Source organism: Vespa velutina, chromosome 3, assembly GCF_912470025.1.
Source record: "Vespa velutina chromosome 3, iVesVel2.1, whole genome shotgun sequence".
NCBI classification, from domain to species: domain Eukaryota; kingdom Metazoa; phylum Arthropoda; class Insecta; order Hymenoptera; family Vespidae; genus Vespa; species Vespa velutina.
The window spans coordinates 6,470,221-6,489,623 of NC_062190.1; the positions used below are offsets into that span (position 1 = coordinate 6,470,221).

Genomic DNA, 19,403 nt, shown 5'->3' on the forward strand with positions numbered 1-19,403 from the left:
ATTGTTCTGTTATTATCTTGTTGACAATACACAAACAAGAAATATTTATGAAATAGAATAAAAGAATTGACTTTTTTTATTCTGGTATATTGTTTATTAATTTTGATTTAATATGATTGTAGATATATATTTATTTATTTATTTATATTAATAAATTCTTACAATTAAACGAACAATCGATTTGTATCTATAAAATGTACAATTTAAAGCAACTCTTGTAATGCTTATTTTCAATTATAGCGAAGCAGTTTTAATTGAAGAGGACATTTAGTTTTCATGAATGTCCATGACTTAGAGAACTAGTGTTTATGAGTGTCTATAGTGCTTATGAGACTTCAATAAAAGTAAGTACACGTTTATTTATTGACAATGGATTATACATAGCACGCATCAGATTAAATCATGTGGATTAAAATTATTTTATTTTAATGTTGTGATGTTTAAATAAACGCCTATGTGATATTTAATTAAAAAAAGTGCATTTTTTAAAACAATCTTATAGATTTAGTTATTAAAAATTATTGTTATGTAATTATTAATATTAGTAGAGTACACTATATTGCTATGCAAATCTTAAATGAATGTTGAATAATAGAAGGTATTGTTCATTTTTATCTGTAAGTAGGAAATAAGACAGCTGCAATGTTTACTACTTGAAAGTCAACAGTAGATTGATTATTTGTCATTTATTAAAGTTTTCATAAAAACTATCGAAATCAGTTAACAATGAATCTGGATATAATTTTTCATGAATTTTGATGAATAAGATTTCATTTTATAGATGAAAATTTAAACATGGAGATGACGTTATCGAATTCTTGAAAAAGCTTTATTTTAATCAGTTATACCCATTATGTAAATGAATGTTATGAAGCCATCGTTGAAATTCTTAAGTAATAAATAATAAAGATTAAAATTCTTTTCATATCAGATAGATAATGAAAGATTCGTGTATGTATTTTGCGTGGATTTCATTCATTCATATAGTTAACTCGAACAAAAATATTTTCGCGATAGATCGATAAAATTTTATTTTAAAATGTACAAAAGAAAATCATCGAGTCATTATTTATAAAATAACAGGAAATTGATTTTACGCTTTATTCACGATGATGTACAATTATAAATACATATTATTTTCAACAAATAATTTTTCACTTCGCTAACTTATCGATACACTGTGCACGATATGTCGTAAATAGAAAGAAAGAAGAAAAAAAAGAGGAAAAGTACGAAAATACGAAGCCAGGGCGCGGATCAGGCAAGAAGAGCAAGATGATCGCACGAGTTCGATGAGATCGGAATGGTTTCAACTAAATGTCCTGTGTCAAAACTTTCTATAGTCTCGTATTAATGCAACGAGAGAGTTTTTTGTTTTGTTTTTTAACTTTCTTCGCTATAGGGGAGTTTCGAGTCGACCGGAGCTTGCTTCCAAATGCACACGAAGATTCTTCCGGAGACCTATTTTCCCTGCTTGTATTACTTTTCTATTTATTATTTTTTTTTTGTTTCATTCGTTCGTTGAAAAATCGCGCGTCTCGACGCAAAATCGAGCAACTTTCAGTCCATTGTTCATTTCTTTACAGCAAAACCATCGCCAGTCGGATCGAGTAACCATGGATAATTGTTAGGACACTCCATGCAAGTAAAAAGACGCAAAGTTTCGCCTGGAAGTTCTCTAGTTGTAAGTGGACAAGCATTTGGCAAGGAACAATAGGGTTGACCCTTTTCATCACAAGTCTCCTTCCAATCTTGGAAGTCTCTCAATGCTGACAGTTCAGTCGGCGTTTGCATCCACTTAATAACCTGAATAACAAAAGGAGATTCATTAACATAAAGCAAAAAAAAAAAGATATTTTTCTCTAAAGATTTATTTTTTTAAATTTGACTTTGTAAATTACGTTCATATCTCACCTGAACCATAGTAACAAAGTAAACGTCGCTTCTAGCGAGCATTTCCTCGATGAATTTGATTAGTTCTTCTTTGTATTCCTTTTTGCTCTTTAACCACGAGGCGTGGAAGTGTAGGCCGAGTGGTGCTCTGTTGCTGTTAAAATGCCTGTTAAAGTTGTGCCTGAGAAGTCTTCCGAATTGTTCACCAGTTTGAATGTTGGAACAGGAATCGACCATGTGACAACCGGGTAGAGATTCATCGAAGGTTGGGTCGTCTCTACGATCGAGCTCGTTCATTACCATTTCCCAAACCGGATGTGATCTCGACGGACAGTTTCCACCATTACCGTTACATTTGTGAGGCATACGGAAATATAGAGTATATGGCCAGATTGGTACACGACCTAGGGAAGCTGTGATGGAGGCGTCATAAACGAAAAATTGATCGGCCATCATGTCGAATTGCGTGTTACCGCCTACTCTGAGGTATGGAGCCCTCATACCGATGATGGATCCATCAGTAATGTTAGCGAAACGTTCGATGATAAGTCTGGCTCCGGCCATCTCAGCCAACCAATCGTCGTAGGTACCTTGAGTCCAGTATTGTGGATCATCTTTGTGAGTGAGAGAGAAAACTGCGATTTCATGACCACGTCGATGAAGATCTTGAACAGCTGAATAGTTGGTGTATTTGTGAGAGACAAAGAAGGTACCACGTATTTGGCAACCATTAGGATTCTGTCGTTGACCATTGAAGACTTCTTCGTAAAGATCGATGTTATCAACATTTACTGCTCCGTTAAATGTTATTGTAATCATCTGTGGAACTTGTTGGGGTTCGATGTTACCAGGAATACGAGTACCATCAGCGGAACAATAACAATCTGGTAAAACGCACTGTGTTGGATCACAATCTGGTGCACGATTTGGATCAGTTTCGACGGCTGTAATCATCGATCTCGATTAGATCACACTTTTTTCATTTTATTTTAAATGAATGGAATTTTTGAGACTATTATTACTTACTGCAAGCATTTTCATCAGACTCGTCCTTACAATCAGGCTTGCCGTTACAGAAGAGCTCCTTATCGATGCACTCTTTGTTTCCGCAGGACAACTTTCCATCTGGGCAAACTGGTTCGTCGGTTTTTAAGATGGGTAAGACCTTACGTGGCTCTGCAAACGTAACTCTCGATTAATAATGTTTCGAGAGGGGAACTCAAAGGTCCGATCTACAGCGGCGGGCTTTCGAATTAGGTCACCAGTGTGTAATACATCGTTGTAAGAAGTGTGTAATCAAGGCCCAATACTACTTATACTTCCCATTTTATATTTACACACATCGACGCTTCGATGTAGAGCGGCGATAGGCATGGATGCCGTTCTTTCAAAATATTTGTCTGTATTTTTACGAAGCTTAGACATCGTGCTTAAATTAATTCTAACCCATTTCCAAAGCTTATCTTTTACCGAAAACAACTTTACCGACAGTTTTCAATTATTTTACGAAAAGAAATAATTATCCGATATATGTATATAACCAGGGGGAACGTTGCAGGTGTGGTAGTATTAGCATTAGCAGTAGTAGTAATACTAATTTTACTTGTTTATGTATATATATACATAGGATTTGGTTGTTCTTTTCTGGCAGGTTCCTTTCGAAAAATTTCACATTCCTATCACTTTCTCTTTTTAATCGTTCAAATAAAATCCTAGCTATATAAAGAGCCTTGACTTTAAGTCTCGTCTCGTGTTTTCGTCATATCGTTTGTCCTTTTTCAAAAGTCATAAGCATTTATTTTTCACTCGAGAGGAAGGTGGTTGTGATTCGAGTGCTATGTCGGCTCACGACGACGCACGCAAGCTTTTTGACTGTTCTTTGAATTTTGCATTCTCATGAGAAAGGTCGTGGAGAAAAAAAATGAAAGAGAAAAAAAGAAGACAGAAAGTAAATGGAAAATAAGATAAATAGATGGATGGATAGATAGATAGATAGAGAGAGAGAGAGACACATACACAAATGAGAACGATGTGTTAATCACATATTCTCTCGCGTCCGATGCATGAACGAAGAAGCTTTGTTTGACATGCAGTCTTTGCTGTCTTGACACGTTATTTCCTCCCCATTTTTCTTTTTTTTTTTTTGATTATTCCTTTTTGATGATATTAAAGATCTTATGAAAACATTGTGCATGCTGGATATCCAACGAAACGAATGTTGCTCGAGAATTATTTCGAGTCTGAAGAATCAATTTGAAGCAATAACGTGTTTGCGAAAAAGAAAGAGATAGAGAGAGAGAGAGAGAGAGAGAGAGAGAGAAAGAGAGAGAGAGAAAGAGAAAGAGAGAGAGAGAGAGAGAGAGAGAGAAAGAGAGAACGAAATGTCCAGATGAACCAGATGTCAAATTATTCTTCGATTAATGATTGATCAGATGTGTACGAAGGAGGAGTTCCGATGAAGTAAAAGCGAACTCGAAGTGTCTGAGTAACGACGAGCTCTTTTATAAGGAGGCCAAATCGTCGGAGCGAAACCGATCTGGATGTCAGGAAATAGAGGTGGAGAGTGAATAAGTGAGTAAGTGAATGTGTGAGAGAGAGAGAAAGAGAGAGAGAGAGAAAAAGAGAGGGGGACAGATCGGTAAATAAGTGCGTGCTACCTCGTACCTGGAGCGATCATGAGGAGAAAGGAGCGTTTGTGTGCGCCGTTCGACGTTAGAAAATCATTGCGTGCCACTGCTAATTTAGATCGTTCGCCGTGAAATCACGACAAACTCGTAACGCGATCAAAGTCCAAAGAGAAGAGTCACGAACGATCTTGTCTGACTCTTCGTTCCGTCTTTAGTAGTGCCACGCAATTGAATTGAGTAACTTCTTTTTCATCGACTTTTTTTTCGACGACAAGCTAATGTTAGTTATGATACAAATGATCGTAATCTTATGCTTTCTTACTGATTAGTCGTGTTAAGCATGATTTAGTAAGATTGTACGAAAGATGTAGAAAATAGTAAATATGAATTTAGAGTATGCGTTATTATGATGTTTATGTATTTCTTTTTTTTTCTTTCGTTTTCTTTTTTTTTTTGTTTTGTTTTGTTTTGAGAATCTCCTCCGATCTTTGTTGCTCTAATCGTTTGTTTTATCATCTTGTGAAATTTTATTAAATGATATATGTACCTCTTATGTAGGTTTGCAGATTTTTTTTGGAAAAAATTTCTTAGAGTCATTGAAAGATCGTTGATCATTCTCGAGAGATTCGAGGATTATAGTGCGTTAGTGCTAGTAATCTTTCAGTGCGTGCTACGTCATGAGTCTACAAAGAGACCGGAGCTTTCTAGGTTCTTCAGATTCTCTCGCGTTCCTTTCATTGACTTACGCAAGAGAGGTTAACGATTCCATCGTGGGTAAGTATTTTGCAATAATATTTTAATCCTACACTTCTAAGATACGATAGTTCAGTGTGAATTCGAATAAATAGAAAATTTCCTGAATGAAAAGTGTATTTACTTTGACATAAAGTTAATAAAAAAAAAGAAAAAAAAGACAATAAAATAAAATAAAATAAGGGACACGATGCATCGTAGATGAAGAACCATAATAATATAAAGTCGCTCCGATTCTCATCACCCGATTCTACGACTTACTCTCGAGCTTGTCACAGTTGGTGACTTTGCCCTTCCAGTCACAGGTCTGTTTGTCCAAGTCAAAGGCCAACCCACTGGGACACGTGATTTGCTTCAGCCCGGACCTTGTACACCTGGTAAACGCAGAAAAGGGAATCGTTTCAGTCTAAGGGGGTAAATAAAAAGAATTTCGCTTACTCTCCAGTTGTTCGCAGTTCTTGACATTTGTCTTCCAGTCGCAAGTCTGCCGTTCAATGTCGAAAGCGAGACCGGTCGGACATCTTACTGTTGCCAACCTGGTAACGCCGATTTCACTGGCTTTGTCGCACCTGCGATTATTTTTACCCAAATCGTATTTTAATAGTACGTTCATTATTTAAATATCTCATAAACATGTAAATCATCATTGCGGAGACCTACACAGGATGATATACTTTTTTCTTCGAAATATTATATATTTTTCGTTTCCTTTCTATAATTAATGGAATCTAGAGTCCTTGAGAACGTAACTCCTTTGTATCTTGGAGATCAAATAACTTAAAGAAAACCACTCGGTATTAGAAACTCGAGAAATATATATATATATATATATATATATATATATATATATATATATATTTAATGTAATCATACAATGTTCTCAGAACTTTGTCTATTCCGGATTACAGTGAACTCTTGTAAGTAGAATTCGTTACACGATGAAGCAATCGGTGCACGCAACATCTTTTGTAGAAAGCTCATTCAAAGAGATTGCATGCGACATAATTGCAAATTTCAAATGGCAGTTGCCGACTATGTCTTAATTGTTCGAGAAAATCTTTCGAAAAAGTTATCCTACACGTATTATAAATTTTCTTCGCTCGAGAAATCAAAATTTATTTACTTTTATTTGAAACATCATATATACCGGATATTAATCGTAAGTGAAAAGGAAAGCAAGTACATAAACTGTTATTTCAGTTTCTTTGGCTAGTCATGTTATGTAAGTTTACTCGTTTGTAGCTTCCTTTATTTTATTTTTACGTGTATTAGATGCCGATCGATAAATCACACATTAAACAACAGTATTTTATTTACAAGTGTAAAATCACGTAGAAAATATTATTTCATTTAAATTCGTATATCATACTTTCTATTTTAAATAATTCGTTAATGTTGCACAATCGATTTATTAATTCAACAAAGATTTATGTTACTTGAAGATCTTTTAATATGTTTACCATCTCGAAAGTTATAATCAGTCGTAAACTTTCTCCGACTTGGTCCAGTTTATAAAGACTATATTTATGATTTAAAAGAGTCCACAGAACATCGAACATTCAGTACATAGATATGTAATCACTTGTCGAGCTAATGTTTATTACAAGATAGAACTAATAAATGTGTTTATAAATTTACCTGACGACATCGCGACAATCTCCTCCAACGTTTAACCGGAAGTACTCGTCTCCTGGTCTATCATGGCAAAGTTCTTCGGCATTTGCGTCGAGTTCATCAGCTCCTTCGTCATCTTGAGCTCTTACTTGTGCTCCTAGAAGCAAATAAATCCTCTATTAAAATTATCGATTGAAACTTTATCGTAGATTAATTAGTTCCTTTTCCTGTTTTCTTTTTTTTTTTGTTATATAAAAGTCACGAAAACGTAATTGTGTTTTCTTCAAATCGGCAAAAAAATGAACAAAATTTTAATTATACACTCGATACGATTTTGATTTTCCCTTGAGTTGATCTAAAAAAAAAAAAAAAAGAAAAAAAGAAAAAGAAAAAAGGAAAAAGAATAAAATAATAAAAATATTCTGAGGAGTAATTTTAATTGGCATGCACATATCCTTTGTAACTTCAAGTCTTTTTGTTTTTCATCTTTCTCATCTTCTCCATTGTTATTTTCAACGTACATACATACGTGTTACGAATATCGATTTCTTCGTCGATATCGTGGCATTCGTATGTAGAAGACATCACGATCGAGAGTTGTGGAAAATGTCGCGATCGTGTTGTGCGACTCTTAAGTCGGAGACGCTAGGGATAGGTCGACGAACTCTTGAAGTAGAAAGTCTTGGAAATGTCAGGGCGAGCACGGGGAAAGCGATGGTGGTTATCCGAAGTATGTTCTTTCCTCCTTCTCTTTTACCTTCTCCCTCTCTCTTTCTCTCTCTCTCTCTCTCTCTCTCTCTCTCTCTCTGCCTCTATCTATCTATCTATCTATCTATCTTTATTTTTATCTCTATTTTTTTCATATCTCTTTCGATAGAATAATGATATTTTAACGAGCGACGGTAAAACATTTATTAATCGAAATAATAGGGATAATAAAAGACAACAACAAAAATAATACTCGTGATTGAACAATTAAATATTCCATTATTTTATAGCTCGATAAAACAAATAGATAATATCATTCGGAAAGAGGAAAGTATCGAAGTGATTCTTTACCACTCGTTAAAGTCTCCATCGGAAAGTATTATCCTTATGCTTCTTTAATTATCTTCGAGATGATATTTAATTTTCTCAGTATATGAAGATGATAAGTACAAAAGAGGGAAGTTCAAAGATTGGTTTAAATGTTCACGATCATATTTTTTTCTTTTTTTTTTTTTAAGAAAAATTAATGTTTTGAGATAACAGATGATCACGAAGAGAGATTTTTGAAACAGAGAGGACGTATGTGTTGGTAAAGGATGATGAGAAATGTACTCACCGGCGAATAGACAGAGGGTTCCTAAGAGGAATATCAACCTCGGCGACATTGTTCGTTGTCGTTGTCGTCGTGGTGGTGGTCGTCGTCGTCGTCAGGATGGAAAGCGTCTGGACAAGCCGCGCCCTCTCGCCCCTCTATATATGCACCACCACTCCTTCCCTTTTCTTTGTAAGAACTTTCACCTTCCGGATCGTGCTGCCACCTTCGTGCTAGCATTCGAGAAATATTGTTAAGATTCTTGGCTTACATTTCATGTATGGTACTCTTCTTTGAACGAACTTTGTGTTGAACTCATGAAACGATTGTACAGTCAAGATTTACGACAATTTTCCAAATAGATTTCTTAATTTAAAAAAATATTCTACGTTCAACGATATCAACGTTCAAGGATATCAGAAAGGACAATCGGAGTGCAGAAAAGAAACAAAAAAAAAAAATGAAAGAATCGTGAGTCTTCTATCTAAAATTAAAACAAGGTCATCATCTGTATCTGTTTAGTGATTTTAATTTCATTTTAGCTTCTAGATCGTTCGAAAATATTAGAAACTACTTGTTAATGTCGTAAACAGGCTTTGTACAGAGATTTGCCTTTCATTTTGAGGTTTAGAAAACGGTTTGCAGCAAATGTAATTGCAAACGTCCGATCGAGCTGTAGTTTTGTAAAGACATAGCATAAGATAACGGACGAGTGGAAAATAACATAGTCAATATATTTCGTAAAGGTCTGGAAGGTTTTTTATCGGATTTATCAAAAACTTTGTGTTGGCTGTTAATTATATCGTATCGAGCCAGCAATGTTTAGTTCATTGTAATGTGGATAATCATTTTTTTTCACACTAGAAAGATATTATCGATGCGCAGCAGAATCCACACTATGAAAAAGGAGACCACACTATAAGAGTGTGCGTTGGAATCGATTTCATTATCGAGGCCATATCCATAAAAGCTGCCTTTTAGCTAACATATGGATTAACGTTTATATATTATATGCCGGAGGTGTTTCACGAAATGTATTCCATTTCAAAGTAACCAAAAAGAATAAAGAGGGAAGGTAAATAAGACGATTTAACGAAGGATAAATTTGGAAAGAGACAATGGAAATGAATTTTTTTTTCCTTTTTAAAAATTCACGAAGTTCAATCTCCTATCGAAAGATTGATGGAAAAGCTAAGATCAAATCTCATGATATGGAAAACTCAGGAAGTCTTTGTTAAAAGACATGATACTCGTGCAACGCACTTATCGAGAAACGTTACACGATCAAGCAGTCAATAAATTTATAGCTTACGTGATAAAGGTCATCGTTGTCGGCGATGGTATGTCTCGAAAGGCAGCGTATTTTCAACGTTTTGTTAAACGAGACAGCTGTTTTCTTTTACATCAAGTTTTGGAATACTATCTAATTCATACTGATCTTCGGATATCTTTTTTTAACAATATCGACATTTGTGATTAAGACGTTTCAATGTGTTTAATGTGTCATTGGTTACTTGTAAAGTTCATAGAAATTACTCCGAAAGCAACAATGATTCTATAAAATTGAATTGTTAGAAAAATATGGGAATAGTTATTGAGTTGTCTATACATAGAGACATACTTATTTCCTGATCGATAATTATCGTCTGCTACCAGACTGCAACAAGATATACTCGTATGTGCATTACTCGATACGCTTATATCAAAGACTAGAGATACCATATTTGTCTCTATTTCTCTTTCAACGTCTTTTACGAGAGTATTTCAAAGAAAACAATGTCAGAACGCGGAAGATTCATTGAAGGAAGTGCATACCAATCGATCTGATTGTCAGATATCGTAGAATCTTTTGAATAATTCACTCGGTAGACAATAAATGTTCAACGATTCGTAAGTGAAAAGGATAAGTATGTGTTAATAGGCACACGGTTCCATAAGGATTCAACTTTGAGGCATTTCTAAACGCGTGTCGTGAAGTCCTTGGCGCGATGCACGCGTCGGGATGCCAATGGGGGCACACGTTCACTGGCGTACCATACAATAATCACGAAGAGAAGCAGAAAACCAGTTTTCGTAGAGCACGAATAGTCAGTGATTTGTGTGCAGTTTCTCTCTCTCTCTCTCTCTCTCTCTCTTTCTCTCTCAGCCAGCCAGCATCTTTTTTTTCGCCTTTATATATAGCTTTTTCTTTTCTCTTTCGATTTAGCTTTATTTGATTATCCAAAATTCATTTCTATCTCTTTCTTTTGACCTATGTTGAAAGAGAAAGATATAAGAGGACATAAACCATCGAAAATCGCGCTAGTCGAGAAAGTATAGTGAAACCTTGATCCAAACGTTAGTTGAATTCTTATTAACGAGCCTGAGAATGATTTTCAGAGTCTCAGAGTCTCACAGAGAATCTAACAGAGAGGCACCCTTAGAAGTAAACTTCTTTCCATCATAATAAACTTTATTATGTTATTACATATCTGATATTTTTATCTTTGATCTCTTGAAGATGATTTCAAAAGATTTCGTTAATATTAAGAGAGCCTATTATTACAGATATATCTATTATATGACTTATGAAATTGATATCGCACAAGAGTATCATTTGAAAGTGTCTAAATATTTGAACGGTACGAAAATCAATCAAGCGTCGAAATCGCATTTAGTTTCGTCATTCATTTCGTCAGGCGAGAGGTCCTTGTAGTATTGGTAACTACTTCCTTTTTTTTTTAAAAGTCACCAGATGCTAACTCATGAGCCTTGGTTAAAGAGCATGGCCGATGAGCTATTACGAAAGACGGATTAGATCTTGTGGATCGCGAGGATACGTTACTATCTTGTCTAGGACAAAACGGTGACGACGTAGATAGTCTTACGTGCAGAGGATAAATGTCAATTGGCAGTCGGCATTTTAAAATGGTGTCTACTTCATCTTTGTAAGCGCCATACTGCCACGGCACATTAACCTCCTGTTATTCTTCCTAAGATGAGACTTTTTTTAGCTTGGACATTTATTTCTTCTTTTCTTTTTTCCTCTTCAATAATTTTTATACATTTCTTTATTTCTTTACAATACGTCTACAAGGAAATATTTATAAATCCTAGAGACAATTATATTTCATATCGATTAATTGACAAATGATATACAGTCGATCGATGGTCCTTTTAAATAATAATTCCAACGTGATGACTTGCTTCAGATTTCATTCGAGCTTGACTTTTAATGAACGCTTTAAAGTATCGAAAAGTAGCAGACAATGACCTGTACACGGTCAAGGTGAAAATCATGTTGACGACATTGCGAGTCGCTCATGCGAACGAGTCCTCTGCTTCTGTCGCGTGACTCGAATAGAATCGATTCGTTTCATCACCTACAACGATCTGACCCGTTTACTTGGCCTTTCCTCAGATTTTCTCGATCGTATGAGAACGAATCGAAATGCCGAGGCTCCTTCGATGACGTGAATGGTATTTCGAGAAACAAAGAAAAAGAGAGAGAGAGAGAGTGAGAGAGAGGATAAAAGAGTATATTTATTCAAACTTAAAAAAGCTGTTGTGAAGAGTGACCACCATAGAATAAGCAGGTAGTTTAGGGCGTGTCAGAAATAAATGAAACTTCGTTACATTCTTGATGCATGTATAATACCTATAATACTAATATGTAAGTGGGCGAATATAATTATGCACATCTCGTATTTCGAAACTTACCTCTTTCTCGCCGACACAACGTTTGTATACAGAGTGTAACCAAAATCGTGGGCTGCTTATGTACGACACGTTCTACTCATTCAAATTATCATACGTCGATCGACTTTAGCAAGATTTTATTGTCTTTCTTTCTTTCTATTTTTTGTTTTATATCTACGTATATACGATTTTGGAACGATTCAACGAGAGTAAAACAAGTTTGTATAGGTATAACCAACTCACCATATTTCTTACATTCTGTATATGCGACGATGAGGATTCGATTATTCTCACTTCTGTTCACTTTCTCGAGCATTTGTTCAATTCACATTGACTTCACAGCGTGGAAAAAGTCTGAAAGTAGCCTTTTGCATTTCGAGAGCCCGTTGCCTCGACTCGATAGATTTTCTGATAAAAAATCAAGGAGAAACTCAATTATGACGAGTACGGAGATCCCACTAAGAGTAAAGAGTGTCGATGGAATTAAATGTCTCCCTATTCTATACTTGACTAGTTTGCGATTAGTCTTGTATCGAATTACTATTTGTAGCTGAGTTAACCATCGCGTTACAGCATGCCATCAATGTTGAGAAGAAAGGTGGTTTGCCTTGTAGAATCAGCCTTCCATTGTTTTGATTTTAAAGCTATCAAGAAAAATTGTTGAGTTGAAACTTATTTAATTAATATTTTTAAAAAAGATCAAATGATTTTAATATTAACTATTTTGATTTTATAAATCTTCTTACGAACAAGTTTATCTAGATTGATATATACCATGATCAAATAATTTAAACGATAAATTTTTGATGATTTAAAACAATGTTATATAAAACATAACGATAACATTTGAGGGTCGTTTATTTTGTTTGTTGAATTATTCAGCGTGTAGTAGTCTCCATGATTTTGACTTTAATCGAAAGAGAAATTCTTTAGCTACGTGAGATGAGTCGCTTATATTGTATAATTGCTTGTCCATCCGTTTCTTTTAAAGAAGTTTACGAAAGTTATACTAAAATCTAGTAACTATCATCGGAACGATTTTCCATAAGTTGAAAGACATACGCGATTTCTACATTTCGTGTTTACGTAAAAAGCAATTGATTTGTCACGCATAGGGGAAGTGAGAAAGAGAGAAAAAAGGAAAAGGATATTAATTCCTTGTAAAAGAACGATTTACCGTTGTAACTTTTCCCGTTATTTCTCCGTGGCATTCGTTTTCGAGCGAAGCCGTGTGTCCACGTTATATGGACGTGATTAGAAATGGAATTAGAATGGTAGAGTGCAACAATGTATGATATATTTAAAGCGAAGGTGTGATGAATAATATACGCGAATACGATTGCTCGTTCAGATAGTTACCTCGACAATGTCCAAGATCGTTCATACAATAGATTAAACAATGCCAGTTCATCCGGAGAATTATCGATAAGAGAAATTCTGTCTAATATGCTAAGCCAATCGATAACATGTGTCCATAAGCGAGAAAAAATGTGGTTAACCTTGTGGAAACAGCCTTCCGTTATTCCTCGTAATCAATGATATCACGATCAGACGCAATATAACTAATAAATAAATCTTAATATAAAAAAATAAATACAAATAAATGTCTGTAAAATACAACATGTGCAAAGACTTTAAGTAACTGATGACTCGTCTTTTAGCTACCTTGAAAGTATTATATCTATTCATTTTCTTCGTAAAACTTTCTGCAGCTCAAGGAGTTCTTAGAAAATTCCTCCTACGATTTCTCCTTCCCCAATACCAATAATTTTTATAATATCGATAATAATATCGATGCAACGCGAATTCGTGAGATTTTCAAAGAAAAATTGGAAATTTTGTAATTTCGCAAATTATTGATGTTTCAAGCGATTAATAAAATTCGAAGGCCAATTTAGAAAGGTGTATCGTAAAATTCGGGTCGGTTGAAAAGACTTTCTTTCATTCCTTCCGGCAATCTCATTGCGAGACTTCTTCTTTTTTCGTTTCTCCGACGAATCATCGTTATTATAATCTCTAAAGATCTTTCAAAATTGTTCCGTTTTGTTGTCTCGCCATATTAGCAAATCAATTCGCATTTAGATTTACTTTTTTTTATAGCTCGAAGACATGTAAGTTTTTTAGAAAGAGAAAAAAAAAGAGAGAGAGAGAGAGAGAGAGAGAGATAGAAAAAGACAGAAAGAGAAAAGGTTAAGTAGATAAAGATCGTTTAGTAATTTCTAATTTGTGACATTTAGACAAGTTCAATTGAGTGATAGAAAGATAGGCTAAGATTCGAACGATCGGTTAAGATCGCACGAGAATCGCTTGTTTTCGAGGAATTCCTGATTTTGTAACGACTCGCTTTGGACGACCTTGCCTCTTGTCACTTTCACCGGTTCTTCGTCCACAGGGTCGGACGGTTGGTTAGTATCCGCTTGGATACTTGGCTCCATGTTTTCCAATGGACTCGGCTCTTGTCTGCAATCTCTACTACCAATTCAGTTTGATATCTAACATACTCCTATACTAATTGGTTAGTAATAAATTCAATAATTTATACATAATAAAAAGAAACTTATGAGATTAAAAGGCATTAACATGTCCTCTGATGAATGATAATGATTTCACTATTCGTCATAAGTGTTCTAAATTATTGAACTGGTAAATATAACGTACATATATGTATTATATACGTATGTACGTGTTATTTTTTCAACTGTATATCCAAACGCGGATAACTTTCACTGTCAAATATCGTATGTCATGTAAGGCGGGTTCGCGAGGGAGGATGCAGAATCGTCGGTTTTTTCTTTTTTTTTTTTTTTTTTTTTTTGGGAGAAGGGGAACTCTCATTTACGATCTCGCGAAGATATAATCTGGTGCGTGAGGATGAGAATGGCCCCGTATACACAGAGATAATGCGATAGTGTCTTAAAATATTGCTGAAATATCCCGTTACGAGAAATATTGTGGTTATTAAAAATGATTAGTGTGATCGTTGATGAAATAGAAAACTTCTCAACTGTATGTAGTAGGAGTTTTTTTTTTCTCCTTTTTTTTTTTTTTTACACTATCATACGTAAATCCTTCTGTATCAATCGATGATTGATCAGTGATAGGAGTAAGACGAGTTCTTCTCTATGAGTGGAACTCGTTTGGATGACTTCCTCGAAGGGAAAGGCAATGGTATGTGCGTGGGTGTAAGAAGAGGTGTGGTGCATACCTCTAGAATAATGCAACGAATTACTCGAATACAGAGTTTTGGCTTGGTATAAGAAATAGACTCTTGAAATTGGAACTTATATATTCCGTTACTTTTTTATATGACTTAATTGGGTTACACGATAATCAAGGTAAATTTCTATCGAAGGTAATTCGACTTGCAGATATGCTGTCTGTGGTGGACAAGTTAATTTGATTCTTGTTTTTTATAATGAAGGACGTGACTCGTCGGCCTCTCAAATCGTCTCAAGGTTATGGGGATGCAAAAAAGAAATGAATGGTGGTTGTACGAGAGAATCAGATTCCTTGAATCCAACCTTAGTAACAATAACGAATTCACGTTTTTTTTTTTTTTTTTTTTTTTTTTTTTTTTTTTTTTTGTTATAACTGACGTCTTAAATTTTAATCCTTTTAGTTTGTATCTATATTAATTAAAATGATCGTTGGTGTATCTCATCTTTTAAAAATTTACTTATAAACATGTTTAACTAATTGTATTTCCCACATGTAATCTATTTTCCATTAAGTCCGAGAAGCGTATGCAATGGTCATTCTTGTGGTTACTTTACACGAGTGAGCTCGACAATCGTATTATTGTATTAGGTGCAGTGAAAAGAGAACTTATGTTCGGCCAGGTGGAACGAACTTTGTGTTAAATGTCGGGTAGCAAAATGAAAATCGTTATATTTCTGTCGATTATTACATCGTATAAACGGGGGAAAAAAAAAGGATATTACTCATGCTATTGCCGTTAAAGATATCGTTATTTCATATAATTTATCCTTAAGACGTTGAATACATGAATTCTTTTCTCCAATTGATGAATCAAAAATGAGAAGTAAATCAAATTAATTGTACAACATTCTTCGATAGTTCATTTGATAGAACAGTGGAATGTAGTAAATTATTATATATATCTAATAATTAGACATCCATTGCATTGGCTTGAATCAAGGTTGGAAGAAACATTTTGAAATAAAATACGTAAGTATATAATCATTTTTATTTATTTTAATTTTAATATAGGTGCTGGCTTAGGGGTGAAATATCTGTATAATATACAAGCCTTCGATAGCTCAGTTGGTAGAGCGGTGGACTGTAGTTGGAAAAATCAATATTTGCGTTAGAACAGGCATCCACAGGTCGCTGGTTCGAGTCTGGCTCGAAGGATATTATTTTTCTTATTTAAATCATAAAAAAATATATATTTTATTTTACTTCTCTGTAATAAAATACAGACGAATGAAATCGAATAATCATAAGCCTTCGATAGCTCAGTTGGTAGAGCGGTGGACTGTAGTCGGTATAATTTATATATAAAGTGTGCATGGAAATCCATAGGTCGCTGGTTCGAATCCGGCTCGAAGGATATTTTTTTCTTTATCTTACGAAACAATAATTATATTATTTCTTTTTATTTTATTTTGTAACACTGTTAACGTTGCATATAATGTGTCAACTTACAACCAGAAATCATAAGCCTTCGATAGCTCAGTTGGTAGAGCGGTGGACTGTAGTTGGTTAATCGATATTGGACATCCATAGGTCGCTGGTTCAAATCCGGCTCGAAGGAAGCTTATTTTTTTTTTCTAAATTTTGTTCTCTCTTAGTTTAGGAATAATTTTATTTTGTTGATATTATACCAATTTTTCATTTTTTTAATTTTTTTTTAACAAAATATTCATTATCTATACTGTTTTACAAAAGACTTAGAATTACGATGGTCGTATTCATTTAATTCTATAAGTCTTATTAATATATTATATAAATATAATATTATTATATTTTTGAATGATAAAATTTATTTTTTTAATCAATAAGATAGAGGCTGTTTGAAAGATTAAGTAGATATACATGTGGTCTATTCGTATAATTTGACAAAAAATGAAGATTATAGAAGGGGAGAGATATAATATATTATAATAGTCCTTTATAAATACTATAAAAGGTAACTTCAGTCACCCACTGACCTAGTAGAATGTCAATTTCACCGGCATACATTTTGACTGGGACACAACGAATGTCGATATAGCATCTTAGATGCATACGTAATTATTGAAAATTATTTGCCTCGATCTCAATTGCTTTTTAAGAAGTTAAATATACCTATATAAAAGACAATTTTTATGATTTTTTAAAAATTTATTTCATTAATAACAAAATATTAAATATTTCTAATAGTCCATATTTTGAGGAATATATTTTAACAAAAAAATTAAAATTATCTGTTCTCTTGTTGGAGGAATCGATATTTAACCAAGCAGAGTTGTATTTGTGGCTTTTGTGATAAGAATAAAATCTTCTTTGTGTATTATCAAAAAATGAAAACAAGCAAAAAGCTGTTAAAATATATTAAAAAATCAGTCCTTCACGAAGACGATGTTTAATATTTGTATTTAATAAAAAAAACTTGAGTAATCAAATTTACCATATGATTTTTGATAAAAAATTTCAATTATTTTTTAACGATTAAAAAAGATCTACGAGCCTTAAAAAAATTTCCGTATGGAAAAATAATCATACCAATTTTGAAATCTTTTCAGTAGTTTCCATATAACAATAGTTTTGAGAAAACAGCTATTACAATTTAAGATACATTATTAATGTCGAATTTGACGGGGCCGATTGTAACTTTGTCAATTTTTTAAATTTCCTAATGAATATTTTGAAAGAATAATATTATCGGATAAAAATATTTTTGAAAAATCTTTTTCCTTTTTTTTTTTTTTTTATTTTTCTATTTACACGAGCCTTTAAATATATCCCTTTTATGAAAGGTTACGGATGAATTTTAAAGAATCGAATTTGTTCTAAGTGAACAATAAAATGAGAGAAGAAGAATCAATAAACGATGGTGCATGAGAACAGATCATCGCACGTGATCTCTTCGGCATCCCGAGTGGCTTCGAACGCGCCTTTCGACTTATAACCGGGAACGGCCTTGCCGTTATACCAAGATAGTCAGCTTTCTCTACTTTCGCTTGCGCGAGATTTTCAGGTCCAACCGTAACCATTGCTCCGACTATACCGCGAGAGCTTCGTTAGCTCGCTATTTTTCATATTCGTAGTTGAATCGAATAATAATATTCGAATCACCGAGTCATGCATAAGTTTCTCTTGGAAAAATTATTTAATGGGAATATTACAATTAATTATAATTATAATGAAACTTAACGTGAATTCTATGTATTATTAATTAACAAATAAAGATGAGAAAGTTGTATTATCATATCATATATAAAATGATCGAAAGAAAGGGAAGATGACTACCGCTTCTATTCAATCGAGATGCAAAATGAATAACGTTATGAAATTTATGCGTCGGCTCATGAAAGGAATTTCATCGTGGGTAGGATGTCACATTTGCACGAGATAAGAAAAATCGATTTGCAATGGTCACGTAAGTGCGTGCGAGCGGAAGAACGCTACTTCGCGGAGAGAAACTTTCTATTACGAGAGTATCGCGGGATGGCTAGCATTGATGAGAAGATGATCATATAGGTTTATTACATCTCTCTTGTCATTTATCATATACATATATATATACATATATATATATATATATGTATATATATATATATATATATATATATATATATACATATATGTAAAATATATTCGAGAGATATTAGATAGATAATTTTCTCTCTTCTTTTCCCCTCTCTTTCTCTTTCGCGTTGATGATCAAAAGAATTACATAGCTACATAGAACCATACAAAATGGGGTCGGTCGCGTGCGAAGAATTAAAAAAAAATGTTGGATGTTAAAAGACACCTTATTTGTGTCCTGTATGTGGAAATGGCGCTTAAAGGATCGAAAGAAGAAAGGCTGCATTGGAATGCAATCGTCGTTGGTGAGACTGCACAGCAGTGTCGGCTGGTTGGTATTTCACGAAGTTACTCGGATATTTTTTTCTTTCGTCCTACCTTCATCCGCACTGTCATCTCCCTCTCACTCTCTCTTTCTTTCTCCCACTCTCTCTCTCTCTTTCTCTTTGTCTCTCTCTCTCTCTCTCTCTCTCTCTCTCTCTCTGTCTTTAACTATCTCTTCTCTTCGCATGGAGAGTGATGGAATTCCATACGGATGAACCAACGATTATCCTTTCTAGCCACATAAGGAGTTTTACAACTACGACTAGACGCTTTGATTTCTTACATTATGATCGATTATTAAGACGTTCATTTATTAGCCATAACTTGACAACTTTCAGAGATTGTAATAACAAGTGCCGTAGTGCCTTGCGTACTACATTACAATAATAAATAGTTGCTGTTAAGGATAGACGAATGCAAGTATCTCTGTGGAATGCGTAATGTAAGCATTCATGGTATCC

At 34.1% G+C, this 19,403-nt stretch overlaps 1 protein-coding gene, 1 long non-coding RNA gene and 3 other non-coding genes across 7 annotated transcripts; 4 read left to right on the plus strand and 1 right to left on the minus strand.

Moving 5' to 3' along the window:
• Positions 1 to 1,005: 1,005 nt before the first annotated feature.
• On the minus strand, positions 1,006 to 8,359 carry LOC124947927 (chitin deacetylase 1). Of its 2 annotated transcripts, none has more exons than XM_047490744.1 (6): positions 8,212 to 8,359; positions 6,912 to 7,044; positions 5,535 to 5,647; positions 2,920 to 3,069; positions 1,915 to 2,837; positions 1,006 to 1,806 (listed from the first exon to the last, which is right to left on the minus strand). In XM_047490744.1, exons 1-6 carry the CDS (start codon positions 8,258 to 8,260, stop codon positions 1,573 to 1,575), a joined length of 1,602 nt encoding a protein of 533 aa, XP_047346700.1. In that variant the 5' UTR covers positions 8,261 to 8,359; the 3' UTR covers positions 1,006 to 1,572. The 2 variants fall into 2 exon arrangements, with proteins under 2 accessions (XP_047346700.1, XP_047346698.1); XM_047490742.1 differs by lacking the exon at positions 5,535 to 5,647 and adding an exon at positions 5,712 to 5,842 and having other exon boundaries at positions 8,212 to 8,358.
• On the plus strand, positions 4,232 to 6,062 carry LOC124947934. Of its 2 annotated transcripts, none has more exons than XR_007100545.1 (3): positions 4,232 to 4,897; positions 5,079 to 5,294; positions 5,573 to 6,062. It is a non-coding gene; the product is annotated as an uncharacterized LOC124947934 (long non-coding RNA). The 2 variants fall into 2 exon arrangements; XR_007100544.1 differs by having other exon boundaries at positions 4,232 to 4,800.
• Positions 8,360 to 16,134: 7,775 nt separating the features above from the next.
• Positions 16,135 to 16,239, plus strand: Trnay-gua. The gene is made up of 2 exons: positions 16,135 to 16,171; positions 16,204 to 16,239. It is a non-coding gene; the product is annotated as a tRNA-Tyr (tRNA).
• A 93-nt stretch (positions 16,240 to 16,332) lies between these two features.
• Trnay-gua lies at positions 16,333 to 16,438 on the plus strand. Its single transcript has 2 exons — positions 16,333 to 16,369; positions 16,403 to 16,438. It is a non-coding gene; the product is annotated as a tRNA-Tyr (tRNA).
• A 111-nt stretch (positions 16,439 to 16,549) lies between these two features.
• On the plus strand, positions 16,550 to 16,642 carry Trnay-gua. Its single transcript has 2 exons — positions 16,550 to 16,586; positions 16,607 to 16,642. It is a non-coding gene; the product is annotated as a tRNA-Tyr (tRNA).
• The last annotated feature ends 2,761 nt before the right edge of the window (positions 16,643 to 19,403 follow it).

Excerpts from the sequence above, each read along its gene's own strand:
- LOC124947927 (XM_047490742.1), bottom strand. The coding sequence starts at position 8,260 with ATGTCGCCGAGGTTGATATTCCTCTTAGGAACCCTCTGTCTATTCGCC. Across the intron at positions 7,045-8,211 it reads AACCCTCTGTCTATTCGCCG|GAGCACAAGTAAGAGCTCAA; the intron begins GTGAGTACATTT and ends ATTTGCTTCTAG. Across the intron at positions 1,807-1,914 it reads ACTTTGTTACTATGGTTCAG|GTTATTAAGTGGATGCAAAC; the intron begins GTGAGATATGAA and ends TTTGTTATTCAG.